General features: G+C 35.2%; 2 protein-coding genes across 3 annotated transcripts in view; one reads left to right on the top strand and one right to left on the bottom strand.

Moving 5' to 3' along the window:
• LOC144980033 (uncharacterized) overlaps window positions 1-11,379 on the top strand; it is a 65,988-nt gene extending 54,609 nt beyond the window's left edge. Inside the window, exons 30-33 of one of the 2 annotated variants that reach the window (XM_078927494.1) lie at window positions 6,880-6,956; window positions 7,565-7,643; window positions 9,962-10,185; window positions 10,552-11,379. In XM_078927494.1, the coding sequence (XP_078783620.1) occupies window positions 6,880-6,956; window positions 7,565-7,643; window positions 9,962-10,185; window positions 10,552-10,594 (423 nt within the window). In that variant the 3' untranslated portion in view covers window positions 10,595-11,379. Of the gene's footprint in view, window positions 1-6,879; window positions 6,957-7,564; window positions 7,644-8,613; window positions 8,632-9,961; window positions 10,228-10,551 lie in introns of those variants that run through there. The other variant, XM_078927495.1, reaches the window with a different exon arrangement.
• Window positions 11,380-12,540: 1,161 nt separating this feature from the next.
• On the bottom strand, window positions 12,541-17,013 carry LOC144980032 (uncharacterized). The gene is made up of 2 exons (XM_078927492.1): window positions 16,867-17,013; window positions 12,541-13,734 (listed from the first exon to the last, which is right to left on the bottom strand). The coding sequence occupies exon 2, from the start codon at window positions 13,720-13,722 to the stop codon at window positions 13,312-13,314; it is 411 nt and encodes a 136-aa protein (XP_078783618.1). The 5' UTR covers window positions 13,723-13,734; window positions 16,867-17,013; the 3' UTR covers window positions 12,541-13,311.
• Between the last annotated feature and the right edge of the window lie 239 nt (window positions 17,014-17,252).

Raw genomic sequence — 17,252 nt, 5'->3', positions numbered from 1 at the left:
CTTGTTGTTGCCACAGCCAGTATAAAAAAATCAGGGTCTTTCCAATTGTCTCTGAGAATGAAAGGAGAAGTAAGAAGACATCCGTGTCTGGTGATCTGACAACAATTGTTTCACAGTTTGGTTGGCGGGAAGCATATTGACAGTGCAGTATAATTCGTGTGTCTGCCTCTTCCTGTGATGAGTAGAGATCTAGACAAGGTACAGCTGTGGTAAATTCATCCGTGTCACTGTAAAGTAAGGTGCATCTCTCTTCACAGACAAAGAAGATTTCCCTGTTTCTCAGGTTCTTTGCATATTCGTTACTTTCCCATTCCTTGAGGAGAAACGTGATAAGGGATCTTTTGTTATCAACGCAGCTGAGAAATAATTTCCAACGTCTGGGCACTGTTGTTGCAGATCCTCTTAACAAGTATGCATTATCTTCAGAAGATCCTCTCCTCAATCTCTCACAACCTTTGATTGAATCTTCTATGTAAGTATCAGTCACAAAGTGTACACAAGCTGCTTGTGGTAAGGAGGAAAATGTAAGTTTGGCTACTTCACCAAATGTATTTGGGATTGCTGACAGAGTTTGTAACAGTGCATTGCCATCAACAATGTAAACGGTGTTTGTTTGTTTTTTGCATAATCCTCGAACATTAATGAATTGTCAGGCGTGAGCTTGTGCAACAGAGTTGCTTTGTTGGTCTTCAGAGGTAAACCATCTGATGAAGCCAGCGACCATGGAGTAGGTGTTAGAGGATATTGAAGAACTTTTTGAAGATCAACACTGTGCTCTTGGACAAAACAAGAAGCTGGCCAAATAAATTTCTTTGTGCCTTGATTTTGACCACGTTCATGTCTTTTTTCACTGTTACCACTTTCCTCAATGATGCAAATGTCTTGGTCTTGTTCCTTTCTAATGGCTTGTGAAATTCTACAGTCTTTTCCTTCAGTCTGTTTTCAACAAAACTTTCAAACAATCTTTTTCCTGTTTTTTCCACGGCTAGCAGGTCATCAGCAACATCCTCTTGCACTTTCATTCCTGAAGCTAGACTGACCAGACCATCTTCAACTTCAAAGGGATTGATAAATGCTGAAAATGCCTGGAGGATCTTTTGCACTCGCTTTTCACTTTGTCTTTTTTCTGCAAGGCTCAATTCTTTGTGGGTGTCTATATCTATACAGTTGTTGTTGCTGATCATTCTTTGGGTTGCTGATACATATTCTGCTTGATTGTGTCTTGTTACACTCCAACGGTAATAGCTTGGAAGACTCTTGCTGAACCCAACAATACCTCCTTTTGTCTTTGCATGTTTGTTTATTGTTTGTCCAATGGTCATATCAACTGCTATTCTTCCAGCAGGCGTCCTTGATCTGGAGACACTAAATCCATTATCTTGTAACATTTCTTCTGCCCCTGGGTGGGAATGAATCAGGTTGACTAGTGACACAAAATATACACTGAGATACTTGGCATAATTGTGGTGATTCATGGTAAAAAGCAGTGGGCACAGTTCTTTTAAACAAGATATATGAAGAAGAAAGTTGTTTGTCTTTGTAGCTCGCAGAAACTGGAGGAGAAGCCAAACTCTGTCCATGTATCGGATCCAGTATTGTGCAGTTTTTCCGTACTTTCCTGAGCGGACACTCTCTTTGAAGGCTTCATACTGGGAAAATAACTCAGCATACACAGTTGACTGGAGAATTTTATTATCTGTATGGCTTGAAATTCCTTCGGTGAATTCCTTTATGTAAGACATGAGGTCTTTACTGAGTTTTGAATCCGTGTCCTGCTCAAATTTTGCAAGCAGAAGCCTCTCTAGAGCCTCCAAAACAGACACATGCACTCGTATAGCCCTGTTGTAGTTCTTTCCACTCATAACCCTATCCATAGAACCATGTGCACATAGCCCTGCTTCAGTCACAATTTCTTCAAAACCAGATCCACTTTGGAGCTTTCCCAGGGCACCAAGATATGAAATTATGGTGTGAAAGACACCCAGGTGAATAATGACTGTTTTGTAAAGCTGTGGGTTTTGCCAGACAATATCGTAAGCTTTCTTTGCTACAGCAAGGTCAAATGTTACAAATGTATATGTGTTATATGCCCATTAATCATGCCTGAATTGTGCTAGTACAAAATTCCTCTTGTTTATTTATCACTGAAAGGAAGCAAATACACTGTAATATATATCTTTTTCATATTATAGAGAAAATGGCTATCAAAGATTTGAAAACCCTATATAGCTTTGTAAAATATTTTATGATATGAGGCAAAAATGAGAAATGACAATAAAATTCCACTATTTATTGCATTTGAAGCAATTTTAGTGTGATAAACAATCATTTTATTCACAAAAATGAGTTCACGAAAAATTGCACCCGATGACCTTTCAAGGGCCATAACTCCTGTAAATGATACTTGAAAAAACTGTAACACCCGGATTAATTTGTGTTATATGTCCCTGAAGCATGCCTGAATTGTGCTAGGGCAAAATCCCTCTTGTTTATTCATCCTGAAGGGAAACAATTACACTGTAATAGATTTTTTTTTTCAAATTATAGAGAAAATGGCTATCAAAGATTTAAAAACGCTATATGGCTTTGTAAAATATTTTATGATATGAGGCAAAAAATGAGAAATGACAATAAAATTCCACTATTTATTGCATTTGAAGCAATTTTAGGGTGATAAACAATCATTTTATGCACAAAAATGAGTTCACGAAAAATTGCACCCGATGACCTTTCAAGGGCCATAACTCCTGTAAATGATACTTGAAAAAACTGTAACACCCAGATTAATTTGTGTTATATGTCCCTGAAGCATGCCTGAATTGTGCTAGTGCAAAATCCCTCTTGTTTATTCATCCTGAAGGGAAACAAGTACACTGTAATAGATTTTTTTTTCAAATTGTAGAGAAAATGGCTATCAAAGATTTTAAAACGCTATATGGCTTTGTAAAATATTTTATGATATGAGGCAAAAAATGAGAAATTACAATAAAATTCCATTATTGATTGTATGTGAAACAATTTTAAGGTGATAAACAACCATTTTATGCACAAAAACGATTTCACAAAAAATTGCACCTAATGACCCTTCAAGGGCCGTAACTCTCGTAAATGACACTTGAAAAAAACGGTAACACCCGGATTAATACTCAAGATATATTGCTGTTTCAGAAAAACCATGTGGCGAAAACTCCCCCAGGGGGGGAGGGTTTCGCCCACTGGCCCATGCACTAGAATAGATAACTTAAAATTGTTTTATAGGTTGAATTATTAGCTTGTTTAAAACCAATAAACATATAGGGGCTATAAAAATAATATAATATAAAAGCATTTCTTGATTTCTAATGATCAAATCTTATAATGTTTGTTTAAAAAGTACGTTTTTTAATGTTTTTGAAATAATAAAAAATAAAATGAAAATTTAGGTTTAGCATTAATTTTTTAAAACTATATTCATTATTCTTCCTAATAACACTGATAGACTTAGATAGACACGGTTCGTGTTTTTGACAGTGTATTCTGTTTTTAGTATCAATAAATCAATATGATTCCGACACAATACCGTTTTGAAACAGAAGGTCACATTTAAGAAAAGAGAAATAAGACTGTTATCGATTCTGAAAAGCGTTTATTTACAATTAGGGAAATTTTATTCTTTCAAAATATTACGTAACACGGTGAAAATAATCTGATTTAGACACGATGAAAAAGTCGGCGAACTCCATTACTTCCGAAGCGCGCATACTCGCATATTTATTACCCTCGGTCGTAGACAGGTATGGTGAATACGTTGTTTGCTTATAACGTGTGATTACGTCAATGTGGGACGACCACGGCAATTGGTGGCCATTCTACACTGATGTGTCAAAGTAATTATCTACGTACTCATTTGAAAGACAAACCCATGTATTCAATAGCGATTAGTATTGGGCAGTAGACGATGGTATTGTGGCCTCGTTTGAATGTATTTCTAACATATTAAAAATTTGTCGCCTTACTATTGGTGTTGAGAAATATTTACATAGCGTTTGTATTGAGCATGGACAAAAGATATTTTTTTCAAAGAAAGAAAATAAAAATATTTTAAACCGATCTACTCTGAAAAAAAAAAACAACAAAACAAACAAACAACGTTCCACAAAAACTAATGAAGGAATGACCTCCATATTCTTCCCTCTTGTCAACATTGTACCATAGTGTGTCACAACAGAGAGATTTTACGGCTTTAGCTTATGGAATTTTTATTAGAACATTACAAAATTGAGAATCAAAATGTTTTGACAAAATTGACCTTAAAAATTCAGAATTAGGATTATAATTCAAAATTCACATATCTTATCAAAAAAATCTCTCTGATGTGACATAATACATTATCTCTGTGATAACTGTGGAAATTTTCAAACAATTTCATTGAATAGATTCTGAGAAACGTTTGACACAGTTTCCCATACCCTTAGAAAAATGACATATTGAGAAAATAGCAAAATGGCTTCCCGTTTTTCACACGTTTCTTACTACCTGTACCATTTTCGACTTTGTTTTTCGTGCATTTATAGTCTACTTTAAGAATTTGGACTTCAATTATATTATTTCTAAGATAATAAAATATCATTTTCCACCATAATCTCAAAATCAATTTTTCGAAGGATTTTCCTAATAATTAGACCCAAACCGCCCCTTAAATCACATCCCTCTAGTTGTGAACTTGGGAGAACGGAAAGAAATTTTTTGAGTTTTAGTTTGGTTGAGGATATATCATGACTCAATCCTTTAAATGCCATTCAAATAGCATGTTGCATATGGAGGTTAGTTTTTTTGGTGTTTTTTTTAATTTATTTTTTTAAATATTTTTTAACAAATTGTTTTAGGTTATGGAAACATCTATTTAAGGCCAAATCTATGAAAATCCTCTAAATGTCACTCAAACAGAATGGTGCACAAGTAAGTTTGTGTAAGACTAATCTTTCATATAATCTTTCTTATGAAATACTTCTCCGACGAGCATAAAAGTGTATCCAGAGGAGAAAAACATTATAAATCTGATCATGTTTTGACTTTTATACATTCTGATCACATGACATGTGAAAAAGTTCTTGCCAGCATGAAGAATAAAAAGTGCTGATTTTCTTTGTTGAGCTACTCGTTGCTGGGCGGACGTGACATCAGACTATTGAATCCAATTCCGTTCCTTTTGTATATTATTATAATATTATTGCGCTCAGCCAAAAAACTGACAACATTCACCAGCTGGAAATAACGTACCACCACACAAAACTACATAATATGATATGTGTAACCTTAAAATTTATAGTCTAGTTAATACAATTTAGTGTTGAATTGCTCATAAACGCGGATGGCAAAAAAAAAAAACAATTTACAAAGACCTGAGTGACGTCAACTTCATTATATCTATACTGTTAGGTTTGAAATGTTGATAATTGAGGATTAACTTAGATCATTCTCGGCAACTAAACAAAGTCCTCAAATCATATCATAAAATTGGGGAGACCTTCCGAAAGCTCCTACATTCCCAGTATAGTTTTTTTTTCTTTTTTTTAAAGTTTTCCCCCTCCCAAACCCCCTAATAGAACATCATTTTTTTTTAAATACTGGGGATGTAGGAGATTTCGGAAGGCCTCCCTGGGCACGATCTATTACATTTCCATGTGCTCGAGGTCATTGGTCACATTGCAAAGTGTGCTCAAAATGACCCACGTAGTAGTGAAAAGTGTTCACAATTTAAGAAATATCCAACGCGACAATTGGTCATTTTGCTCAGCATGACTCATGGGTATGTTTACAACTTTCATAAACAAAGCAGCGTGTTTGGATGCATTGAGAAATGCCCAATCGTTGTACAGCAACAAATCATGTGATTGATGACAAGGTTGGACGAAAACATGAATGTAGATCTCTCCCATTTTCAGCGTTTAAACCAACCCGACTTTATACCTTTTTGATGTGGTTGTTCAAATATTTTGATCTAAAGAAATAGTGAATGAATGAGTAAATAAAAGAATCAAAGAGTTAAAAAATTGAATCACTCGTGCAGACCTTTTAGAGAGTAGTCGTCTTCTCCATTTTTGCCATTACGATATAAAGCCGGATATGACGTTAGAAGGAATGGGGAAAGTCGTAAAATGGTGCTGAACAATTTGGATGTGAGGCTACGTAGAAGATCCGCTATGCTGCCAGAAGGAACTGTTTGAAGATAATTTAGTTTGGAAACTTAAAAAATGACCAGCGTTTAAGCATAACCTAGTTATGTTTGTGTGTGTGTGTGTGTGTGTGTGTGTGTGTGTTTGTGTGTGTGTGTGTGTTTGTTTTGCTTTTTCTTTGTTTGTTTCTTGTGTGGTTTTTTTTTGTGGTGTTTTTATTAGGGTTTAATTTGTATGTTTGTTTGTTGATTATTTGAAGGATAGTTTTGTGTGTGGGTCTGTGTGTGTGTGTGTGTTTTATTTGTTATGTTTTTTGTTGTGTTTTTTTGTTGTTGTTAGGTTTTTTGTTTTGTTTGGTTTTTTTTTTGTTTTTTTTTTTCCTCACTGGACAAAATCATTGATCTCCATACTGCATTCTTTCCAACTTAAATTTTATGAATTCTTCTTAAATGTTCAATTTTGAGCATTATGTTTCCCCGACGTGCACTTATTTGCAGGGCTGCTAACCCAATTCCTTATGAGATCATTGTTGTAATGGATATCTCAAAAAATGACGCAAAATATTGTCCATTACAACAATGTTAAACTAGGCCCGTAAGTGGGTTCGGATGTCAGACCTGCATATATGTACACGTTGGGTTGGTTTACCCCCAGCTGATACCGTTTTGATACGACGAGACGCATATCAATGATTTGATGGTTTAACGATTGATTTGTGTTTCAGCTCCGAATGAGCACCCCGTGGTTTTCTGTCCTTGAAGACCGGGACGAGATGTCAGAAAAGATGAAGCTGGCGAAGAGGTAGTATGTCAACCATCGTCATTATCATCATCCTCGTCTTCGTCGTTCTCGTCATCGTCTTCATTATTTATATCATCATGACCATCATTATCATCGTCGTCGTCGTCATCATCATCAGCATCAGCATCACCATCATCATTATTGACACTATCATCATCATCACCATCATCATCAACATTGTCATCAGCATCAGCAACATCATCGTCATGATCATCAATATTATTGGTATGGAAGTGTATGTCCACCCGCGCCTATTTGTATTCAGATATCTTTGTGGTTATTAATAATACTGTATTCTTAATAATAATAATAATATCATCATCATCATCATCATCATCATCATCATCATCATCATCATCATCATCATCATCATCATCACTATCATCATTATCATCATCATCATCACCACCATCATCATAATCATCATCATCATAATCATCATCATAATCATCACCATCATCATCATGTTTTAATTACTCCCACGGTAGTTACCACAATACAGACGCTAGTGCTTGCAATATTGACAAGCTCTCTATCCAGAGTGCCCTGAAATATCAGTAGGTAATATGCCTCTAAAACTCTGTTGTTTTTATTTATTTTTTCTCCAGCACCACTAATTTAAGTGAGGAGTTTATGGACTACATTGAGAGAGCGAGAACTTGGCACCAAACAACTGTAGTAGCTCAGGTAGGAGTGGTTTTATTTGTGTTTTCTCAGCCTCTTTACTCCCCTCATGCCACCTCCTCGTCCTCCTCGTCCTCGTCCTCCTCCTCCTCCTCCTCCCCTTTCTCTTCTCCTCTCTTCCTCTCTCTCCTCTTCTTCTCTCTTCTTCTTCTTCTTCCTCTCTTCTCTTCTTCTTCTTCTTCCTTCTTTCTTCTTCTTCTTCTTCTTCTTCTTCTTCTTCTTCTTCTTCTTCTTCTTCTTCTCTCTTCTTCTCTTCTCTCTCTCTTCTTCTTCTTCTTCTTCTTCTTTCTTCTTCTTCTTCTTCTTCTTCTTCTTCTTCTTCTTCTTCTTCTTCTTCTTTCTTCTTCTTCTTCTTCTTCTTCTTCTTCTTCTCTTCTTCTTTCTTCTTCTTCTTTTCTTCTTCTCTTCTTCTTCTTCTTCTTCTTCTTCTTCTTCTTCTTCTTTTTCCCCTTCTTCTTCTTCTTCTTCTTCTTCTTCTTCTTCTTCTTCTTCTTCTTCTTCTTCTTCTTCTTCTTCTTCTTGTTCTTCTTCTTCTTCTTCTTACCTACCCTCCTCCACGTTTTCCTTCTCCTCTTTCTCCTCCTCCTCATCCTCCTCCTCCTCCATATTCTCCTCCTTCCTCCTACTCCTCCTCCTCCTGTTTTCTTCTTCTTCTTCTTCTTCTTCTTCTTCTTCTTCTTCTTTTTCTTCTTCTTCTTCTTCTTCTTCTTCTTCTTCTTCGTACCTCTCCTCCTCCTATTCCTCCTCCTCCTTTTTTCCTCCTCCTCCTTTTTTCCTCCTCCGTATTATCCTCTTTCTCCACCTCCTCCTCCTCCCCTTCCATCTCTCTCTTCCTTAACTTTGAGGTGGATTTTTTTCCCACATCGTTCTATCCTTACTGTCATTATTATCAAATACAGTATTTGCATATTAATTAAAGAACATGAAAATCAGTACACCTTTTACTTACTTAATTCTTTTCTCATGCTGCAAGGACCCGCAAACTTGTGAGGTGAGTATTGAAAATTTTGGATTAAGATAAACTCTCCATCTGAGTCATACTTAAATTTAGTATTCTTGGCACACGTGTGTAGTAGAGATAAAGAGACAACTAAAATAAAATTCAAATTTGTCTTTAGGGTCTATTCAAGGCAAAGAGTGTGTAGGGTAACGTAGTTACCAAGAGCTCTCACTTCTCTTAACCGCAATGCTATTGTCGCGTACCAGGCGAGACAGCGAGGTGGGTGTGCTCCGCGTGCATCATGCGCGCTAGGCTTACTGATACAATGAAGAAAATACGAGTAGAAGACGGAAGATGCGTGGCTTCACCAAAAGCGGGAAGTGAGAGCTCTTGGTAACATAACATAACAATCGTTACCTACACGCTCTTTGTTCAAGGGAAGACTGGGATAACCCAGCCCCAATGCACCGCCGCAAATTGAGCTTGGGCGAGGCAGGTAGTCGAACTCGGTACCTTTTGGGTACGAAGCAAAGACCTTACCGCTGGGCCTCTAAAATCACAAACCTGGTTCTTCAAATCTGAATCTAAACTGTTTTTGTTTTTTGTGTTTGTTGTTTTGTTTTTTTTCGTTTTTAAAGAAAAAATATTTACAGCATTTTAATTTGTTGACAGAAACACAAGCAAAGTGGTAAAAAATCGCTTGCCGTCGAGAGCTTATATCTCTCAAAATGTCCGTATTATGATATGATACTCTGGAATTCTGCCCTGCCATTATATCGTATTTCAAGCAATATTTATTTATGTGTTTATTTATTTATTTATTTATTTTTTTATTTATTTATTTATTTATTTATTTATATATTCATTCATTTATTTATTTATGTAGTTTGTTTAGTTGTTTCTTTTTTTTTTTTGTTAGGTAGGTACGTAGGTAGTGGTTTATTTATTTTGTTACTTATTTATTCATCTGTTTATTTATATTTTAATGGTGCCAGTTACTCAGTGGTCGGTACAGTTTCTTGTCTTGTACAAAGCATGCCGGTGTTGGAAATGATCAGAGTCCAGGCGAGTTACTCCACGTGAGTATTATTCTTGGATAAGGGCACCTCATTCGACTCAGGTGAGAATGAGTACTTAGCTTTAGGCAGTGATGGTGCTTGTACAATAAGGATACCTAACAAGGGACTTACTTGCACTGTACACAATGGAGATTTGGTTGTCTATGGCCTGCTGGGGGAACAAATGAAGCACTGTAGAGCGAATTGAGCACGGTGAATCCGTGGGAAATAGTGACAATATTTGGTGTTCATATTTCTTAAATTTACCCCCCCCCCACCCTTGTTTTTTTCTTCCCCCACCTCTCTTTACCGTCTTCTTTCAGGCCAATGAAAACCTAGACAAATACGGCCGACCTCTGACAATGCCCAAACCATCCAAGGTGAAGGTCGTTCCTGGTGCCTCAGCCTCGCAGACGCGTGTGCCTGTTGATAAGGAAAAGACCCTGAGCACGCCGGAAGTGAACCAGAGGAGAGATTACGCCCACTTTATCCTACAAGAGCGTGTTGCTAAGATAAACAATAAGAAGAAAGATGGCGTCATGAAATTGTACCTTCCATACGTCAAAACTTAATGGCTGTACTCAAATGATAATAGTCATTGTTATTTTGTTGTTCCTTTTTTCTTTCTTTTTTTTTTGGTTGTCATTTTGACTTTTTCTGCCAATATTGACCCGTTAATAATGATGAAAAACAAAGCCGCAAGATTGCGACATAAGGTATTAATAGGGAATGAGGTTAGCGGAAGAGTAGCGTCCCTTGATTGGACGTCACCCATAGTCTGTGACGTCACCGGCGGAAAAGTTATTTGAGAGAGAACGTCATGTTGGTTGTGCGCATGCGTCTCTCGTCCTCGTATGCGCACAACCCACATGACGTTCTCTCTCTAATAACTTTTCCGCCGGTGACGTCACAGACTATGGGTGACGTCCAATCAAGGGACGCTACTATTCTGCTAATCTCATTCCCTATTATGGGAAGGATTCACTTGAACTCATTAGAATAGAATAAAACTGAAAAAAAGATTCGAAGATTCCCTTTATTCAACCCCAATGGGATATGTTTCTTTGGTAAGACATTTCCTTTAGGCTTTAGGATAGGATTGTCTCTCCTTGTGGAGCACCCGATAATATTCCCTTTGTTAAGACGATTTACGAGGCAGTGTTAAGTTCTCATTTTCTCGTTAGATTTATCTTGGGATTTAATGTGAATGCATTTCTGTGATATTGTTGAGCAATAATGACGACGACGACGATGAAACTGATGACGACGACGACGACGATGAATCTGATGACGACGACGACGACGATGATGAAACTGATGACGACGACGATGATGAAACTGAGAGGGCGATGAGTGTCGATTTATGCAATTTCTTCGACATTGTTGCTGGTCTAATTCTATCCTGTGATATTTTCAAACTCCTGTAAGAAACAATCTTAGATGTGTCTGAATCATCGATCTCAGTAAAATCTCGCTATACCCCCCCCCCCCTTTTTTTTTTTTTTATAACCAACAAAATTTAACGTTATTTCAATGAGGAGTCCCTATTGTATTGAATCAACGACAAACATATTATTCCTTATAGTTATAGTTATACATACCATCAACTGATTATACCACCCCTTTTTTGCATAGTCCCAACCATGGCGGTATAATGAGGTTTTACTGTACTCATGTTTTATTTATTACGTTACATGTTTTTTCTTGAATAAACCATGACACATTTATTTATATTTTGAAATTGTCCGTGTAAACGAAATGTTATTTCTTCTTGAAAAAAAAAAGGTATACCAGATTGCAATAATTTAGATGGGGGGGGGGGTTGCTATTGGGTATCCTGCGCATTTCAAATTTTCGGACTGTGTTAGCCAAGATCCATTCATGAGTGGTTCCAGAGTTTTTGGTATTTGTTGTTGTTCTTTTGGGATTTCGAAAGTTTTAATAATGTTTTTTTTGTTGTTATGTTTTGTTTTTGTTTTGTTTTTTTGTTTTTCATTTTTTTTTTTTTTTTTTTTTTTGGTTGTTGTTTGGGGTTTTATTTTTATTTTTTAAAATAGAATAGCCGAGGTGTCAGCCACAGTGCAGCACCGTAAAAAACAGCTAAGTCGAGGTGGGAATGTAACTCAGTACCTTTTTTAGTACAAAAAAAAAAAGACTATACCTTGTGACTCGCTGTCACATTAGAACCAGATACCACCTATAACTCTCTCTTCATGAGAAGATAATCATGGCGATATTTGTAGGAAGTTTAAGATTTTACTTTAGACCGCGCGCATACGTAAATTGTATATCTTATCTCATTTTGTGATCCCGGGACATCATTGCAAGTACTGTAAATCTGTCATATTTGTCGTTCCTGTTGTATATAATAATAATAATAATAATAATAATAATTATTATTATTATTATTATTATTATTATTATTATTATTATTATTATTATTATTATTATTATTATTATTATTATTATTATTATTATTATTATTATTATTTTATTATTATTATTATTATTATTATTATTATTATTATTATTATTATTATTATTATTATTACAATTATTATTATTATTATTATTATTATTATTATTATTATTATTATCATCGTCATCATCATCATCATCACCATCATTATTATTATTATTATTATTATTATTATTATTATTATTATTATTATTATTATATTATTATTATTATTATTATTATTATTATTATTATTATTATTATTATTATTATTATTATTATTATTATTGCTAGTAGCAGTAATATTATTATTCTTTAGTTGTTTTCATACGAGTGTGTATGTGTTGTATATTGCATCAATCATAGGAGTAGTTAGTTGTTTTCCTACATATCTGCCAGCTAAAATTATCGGCGTTCGCTTCAACTGTTATGTGTGACCCATCATCTCAAAACGGTATTAGTATTATGTAGGGGTCCGCATGATGCTGAACAATGAATTTAAAGCTGATCAGAAATAATATGAAATTTTAGAAACTATACTTCAATCAGCAAAAATACCCCAATTTCGTCTCACAGGAGTAACTATAAATTCAATTTTCAGCATATTATAAATCATATCGAATGATGTAATACCGTCTTGAGGCGATGGGACACATATATAAGCCTCTTTAGCTCAATGAAACGTGTTAATAATATTAAAAGAAAAAAACGATGGATGCCAAAACACACACATCAGAATTTAGAACCGTTTTTTTTAATTTATTTTTTTTTAAAATAACGCTAAGACTAAGAAGGGCTGGCTGTGTCTCACACTCTACCAACGAAACTCGGAACTCGTCGTCTGCTTTTTTTCTCCTCACTCGGTGTGTTCTTACGCTCGAGCGCGTCTTCCGCTTTTTCTCCTCACTCCGTGTGTTCTTACGCTCTTTCATTATGCCAAAGCGGTCCAGCAAATCTATGACCATGACGTAGCCATGTCTATGACCAATTATTATCCAAGAAGAGGGACCGTCAACAATGCAAGCATGACTGAACATGAAATACGGCTCATCGGTCTCCACGTTCACTGATGCTTGATCACCTTTCGGCTCACACTTCGTCTCGTTACTTGTTTCGAACCCCTGTCGGCACGTGCATCTCCTACCCCCTACCGTGTTCGTGCAGTTGTGTTGACACCCGCCGTTCCTTCCGTACTTGCATTCGTCTATGTCGTCACTAGTTTCCAGCGCCAGACGCTTTCATCTGACACATAGGGAGTGCTGTTTTTAGGCACTCGATCTTACTAACGTGATTTTTTATTTTTTTACCACACCTTTGGTCTTGGCTACCCAATAAAACGGCCCAAAACCAATCTGTGTCCGGATCAACCATAAACTCATCAATGAAATCGAGTATCACCCTGCCTTGACGGGTTGAAATGGTGACTAGCTCAGATGTTTCCGTCATGTCCTTACAATGTTGAATGGCGTCCGTGTAGCTGACTTTTCTGTTCATCAGCCGTAAGCAAATTTGTCCGTCTTGAAAGTAGGTCCACCCAGCAGGACACTGTCCACTGACTACAGGAAGAATAAGGAAGCATGTGGCGAGACAAACGACAAGCCGCAATGTCAAGGTCACGCTGTTCATTGTTAGAGGTGGCTGAGTGAGGAGGGGGAGGGGAGGGTTGGAGAACAGAAAGGAAGACAAAAATTACAGCACTTTTTATCAATGACATCGGTATACCACATACATGGGATATATTAATAATTAATCATTTAAAAATTTAGATTAAAATTCCCTTTATTCATCCTCGAGATATTTTGTTTTCTTTCGGGTCTATCTCCAGAGAAGATAAATAACTGTTCACCGAGGAAAAAAACAGACGCTAGGGCGGGATTTTAACCTGGGCCGCTCGTGTGGAAGTGAATTGTCTTATCCACACCAGTTGGGCCCATTGAGTCTCTTTGTGAACCGAGAAAATGGCTTCCTATGGTGACTTTTGTGTTCTTCGTATAGTTTTGTGTCTTTGTTCTAACATATTATGTTTACGTTCATAATTTGCTTTCTATTTTATTGGGACTTTGCTGAAGATGGGGTGTAAATTAAAAATCATTTTTTCTTTAGTATTTCGTTATTTAATTATTGAAATATGAATTAGCTCGAATCTTTTTTTTTTTTAATTTCGCGGGTCTTATGCTTAGGATATAAAATTTCAGGTGGCCTCAGACATGTGGCACAGATAATATCTTACATAATATATTATGATATTATTCCTTTTGCTCTAATTCGAACTTGAATATGGAGAAGTGTGAAGCTTTAAACACACACACACACACACACACACACACACACACACACACGAATACTTTTCTATTTTCCCTATTTACTAAACCAGCACAAATGTTTCTGTTCATTTGTTGTTTTATGGCTTATTGTTATTTGTTTGTTTTTGTTTTTTTTTTTTTGGAGGCGCGGGGGGGGGAGGTTGCAATATATATATATATATATATATATATATATATATATATATATATATATATATATATATATTGTGTGTGTGTGTGTGTGTGTGTATTCACTAATGTTTCTATAAAGGGTTTATACTTTTTCAGTGGATAGATGCGGATATAACAAACATGTCAGTGATTAGTTTTACATCGAAGATGTAGCAGGGTTTGCTAGTGTGGGTTAAGTAAAGTCGATGTCAAGAAGTGAACCTTAAGTAATAATAATAGTAATAATAATAATAATAATAATAATAATAATAATAATAATAATAATAATAATAATAATAATAATAATAATAATAATAATAATAATAATAATAATAATAATAATAATAATAATAATAATAATAGTAATAATAATAATAATAATAATAATAATAAACCATGATTCTCATTAGCGATTAGTATTGGGCAGTAGACGATGGTGTTGTGGCCTCATTTAAATGTTTTTCTAAGATTTTATAAAGTTGTTGCCTTACTATTGGTGTTGAGAATTAGTTACATACCAATTGAATTGAGCATTGACAAAAGATTTTTTTTTTTAAAGAAAGAGAAGAACATTTTTACAAACATCTGCTCCGAAAAAGAACTAACAGAACAAACAATACAAAACAAAAAACTTTCGTCGTTTTTTTTTTTTACCTTTCAGAAATAGTACTTTGTCGACAATTTCTGTTTTACTTAATTAGTATTTTTGTCTTCAATAACGAATTTTCTTCAAATAATTAGCTGCTCTAATGATTACAAGATTACTAATTAGACTATGATATAGCATAGTTCTCGATAATTTAGATTTTGTCTTATCTGTCAGAGGTTGCAAAGAATATCTATCTAATAATCATGACAAACAAAAGAAGAAATTGACATATCTAGTATCTAATGTCGCACAAAGCAAAGAAATTGGCGCAATTTTTTTTTAAATATTTAAAAAACATTCACATTATATCATACAATTTACCGATCGTATCCATTTATAGAAATAAACAAATACTTAAAAGCAACAGCTGAAACGGTTTTTTTTTTAAATGAAACTACAAATCAAATTTTTAAATTATTGAATAAAGTTATTCATAAGGTTAGTTCAAGAATCTTTTAATTGTCTCGCAAATCTCTGCCCCGTGGTAATCTAGCTGTTCTAAAAACAAACCAATTATGTTTCATATTTAAGCCACATCTCTCTATCTAGTTGTGAACTAAACTGAAAGTCATTGACATCGATATTTTATGATAGTGATTTTATATTTCTGGATTAGGAGTCCCCTTAAATGTCAATAGCCAATGACAGAAAGTTCAATAAATAGGTGGGGATTATTTTATTTTTAGGGCGGGAACAAAATGAATTCAGCACCTTAATGTTTCGTCTAATGAAGTAAACTGTAATAACATTTCCAGCCTCTAACTCTAATATCACCTTATGTTCTTGTATGTAGTGAAATAGGTTATATTCTTAAATTGGACTTTTAATTTTAATATTTTATTATGGAGAGAAACGGCTAATAATTTGGCAAATCAATTATACATTTGAATTTTTTAATATTGTTGGCTTGAATGTTAGAAATCAGACTAAAAAGCACTCAAATTCAGCATATTTGAATATTCTGTTCATGTTTGACATTTCTTTGTTACGCAGTCTGCACAAACATGCGCTCGTCTGATCTAAAGGCATTTCGTTCACACCATTAATTAAGTCTCGATTCATACCACCGCAAACAATTACGTCGCATAATCGGAATCTATTGGCCAGAGACAATTACAAATACTGATCTCTATGAAAAAAAACAGGGTCCAACGCCTGTGTACAATAATAAAAGAACAGCGATGGAGGCTGTTTGGTCACATCTTACGTCGAGAAGATAACATCCCAGCCCAAACTGCAATGACAGAATATTTCCTTCATGTCAACAAATATGTAGGGAGACCACCAACACCAATAGTAACTGCCCTGAACCAGGATCTCTCTACATATCAGAAATTTCTGGATTCAGATAAGGCCGAATTAATCCCTGAAGAGCTAAGAAATACTGCAGTGCCCTCCGTACTTAAGTCACAACAAGATCTTGACAGCCTCAAAACTCTGGCCCAGGACCGTGACCCATGGAAACAATTAACAACATGGATGGAGAGCTATATTCATCGACCATGACTGAATCACACAATTCTCAGCAAGCGTCATTCAGACTGCGAAGGTTACTACTACTACTACTACTACTACTACTACTACTACTACTACTACTACTACTACTACTACTACTACTACTACTACTACTATTAATTGTTTACTCACCGATGACTGCACTCTGTACACAAATAGACAAATATAAATCTGTTAAACTGGTTATCGTAATTGTACGTTTTACCGTCCAAGATAGTTGAATTTTTAATTTTCTAAAGAATATCCCAGCTGTCCTGTTTTTATCTCCAAAACTAAATGAATGTGGAGCAGATGTGGCAGACAAGTAAGGGAATTTTTGATTGATGATTTGTTTTCTTATCGCTGTGTAATTTAGTTTAAGTTGATTAATGATAATATCTGTATGATTAGTTAGGTAATTGGTTTGGTGACAGCTTTACAAAAGATTGAGATGGCATTTTATTATGTTCCTGGTTTACCAGTCTTGACAACTTACTCTAGATATGAATACCACGTCAGTGACAAAAAAAAAAGGACTT

Source organism: Berghia stephanieae, chromosome 9 (genome assembly GCF_034508935.2).
Source record: "Berghia stephanieae isolate SIO BIC M18660-M18661 chromosome 9, UCSD_Bste_1.3, whole genome shotgun sequence".
In the NCBI taxonomy this organism is placed as follows: Eukaryota; Metazoa; Mollusca; class Gastropoda; order Nudibranchia; family Aeolidiidae; genus Berghia; species Berghia stephanieae.
The sequence above is the reverse complement of the archived record's forward strand: the minus strand, read 5'-3'. Positions and strand labels throughout refer to the sequence as shown.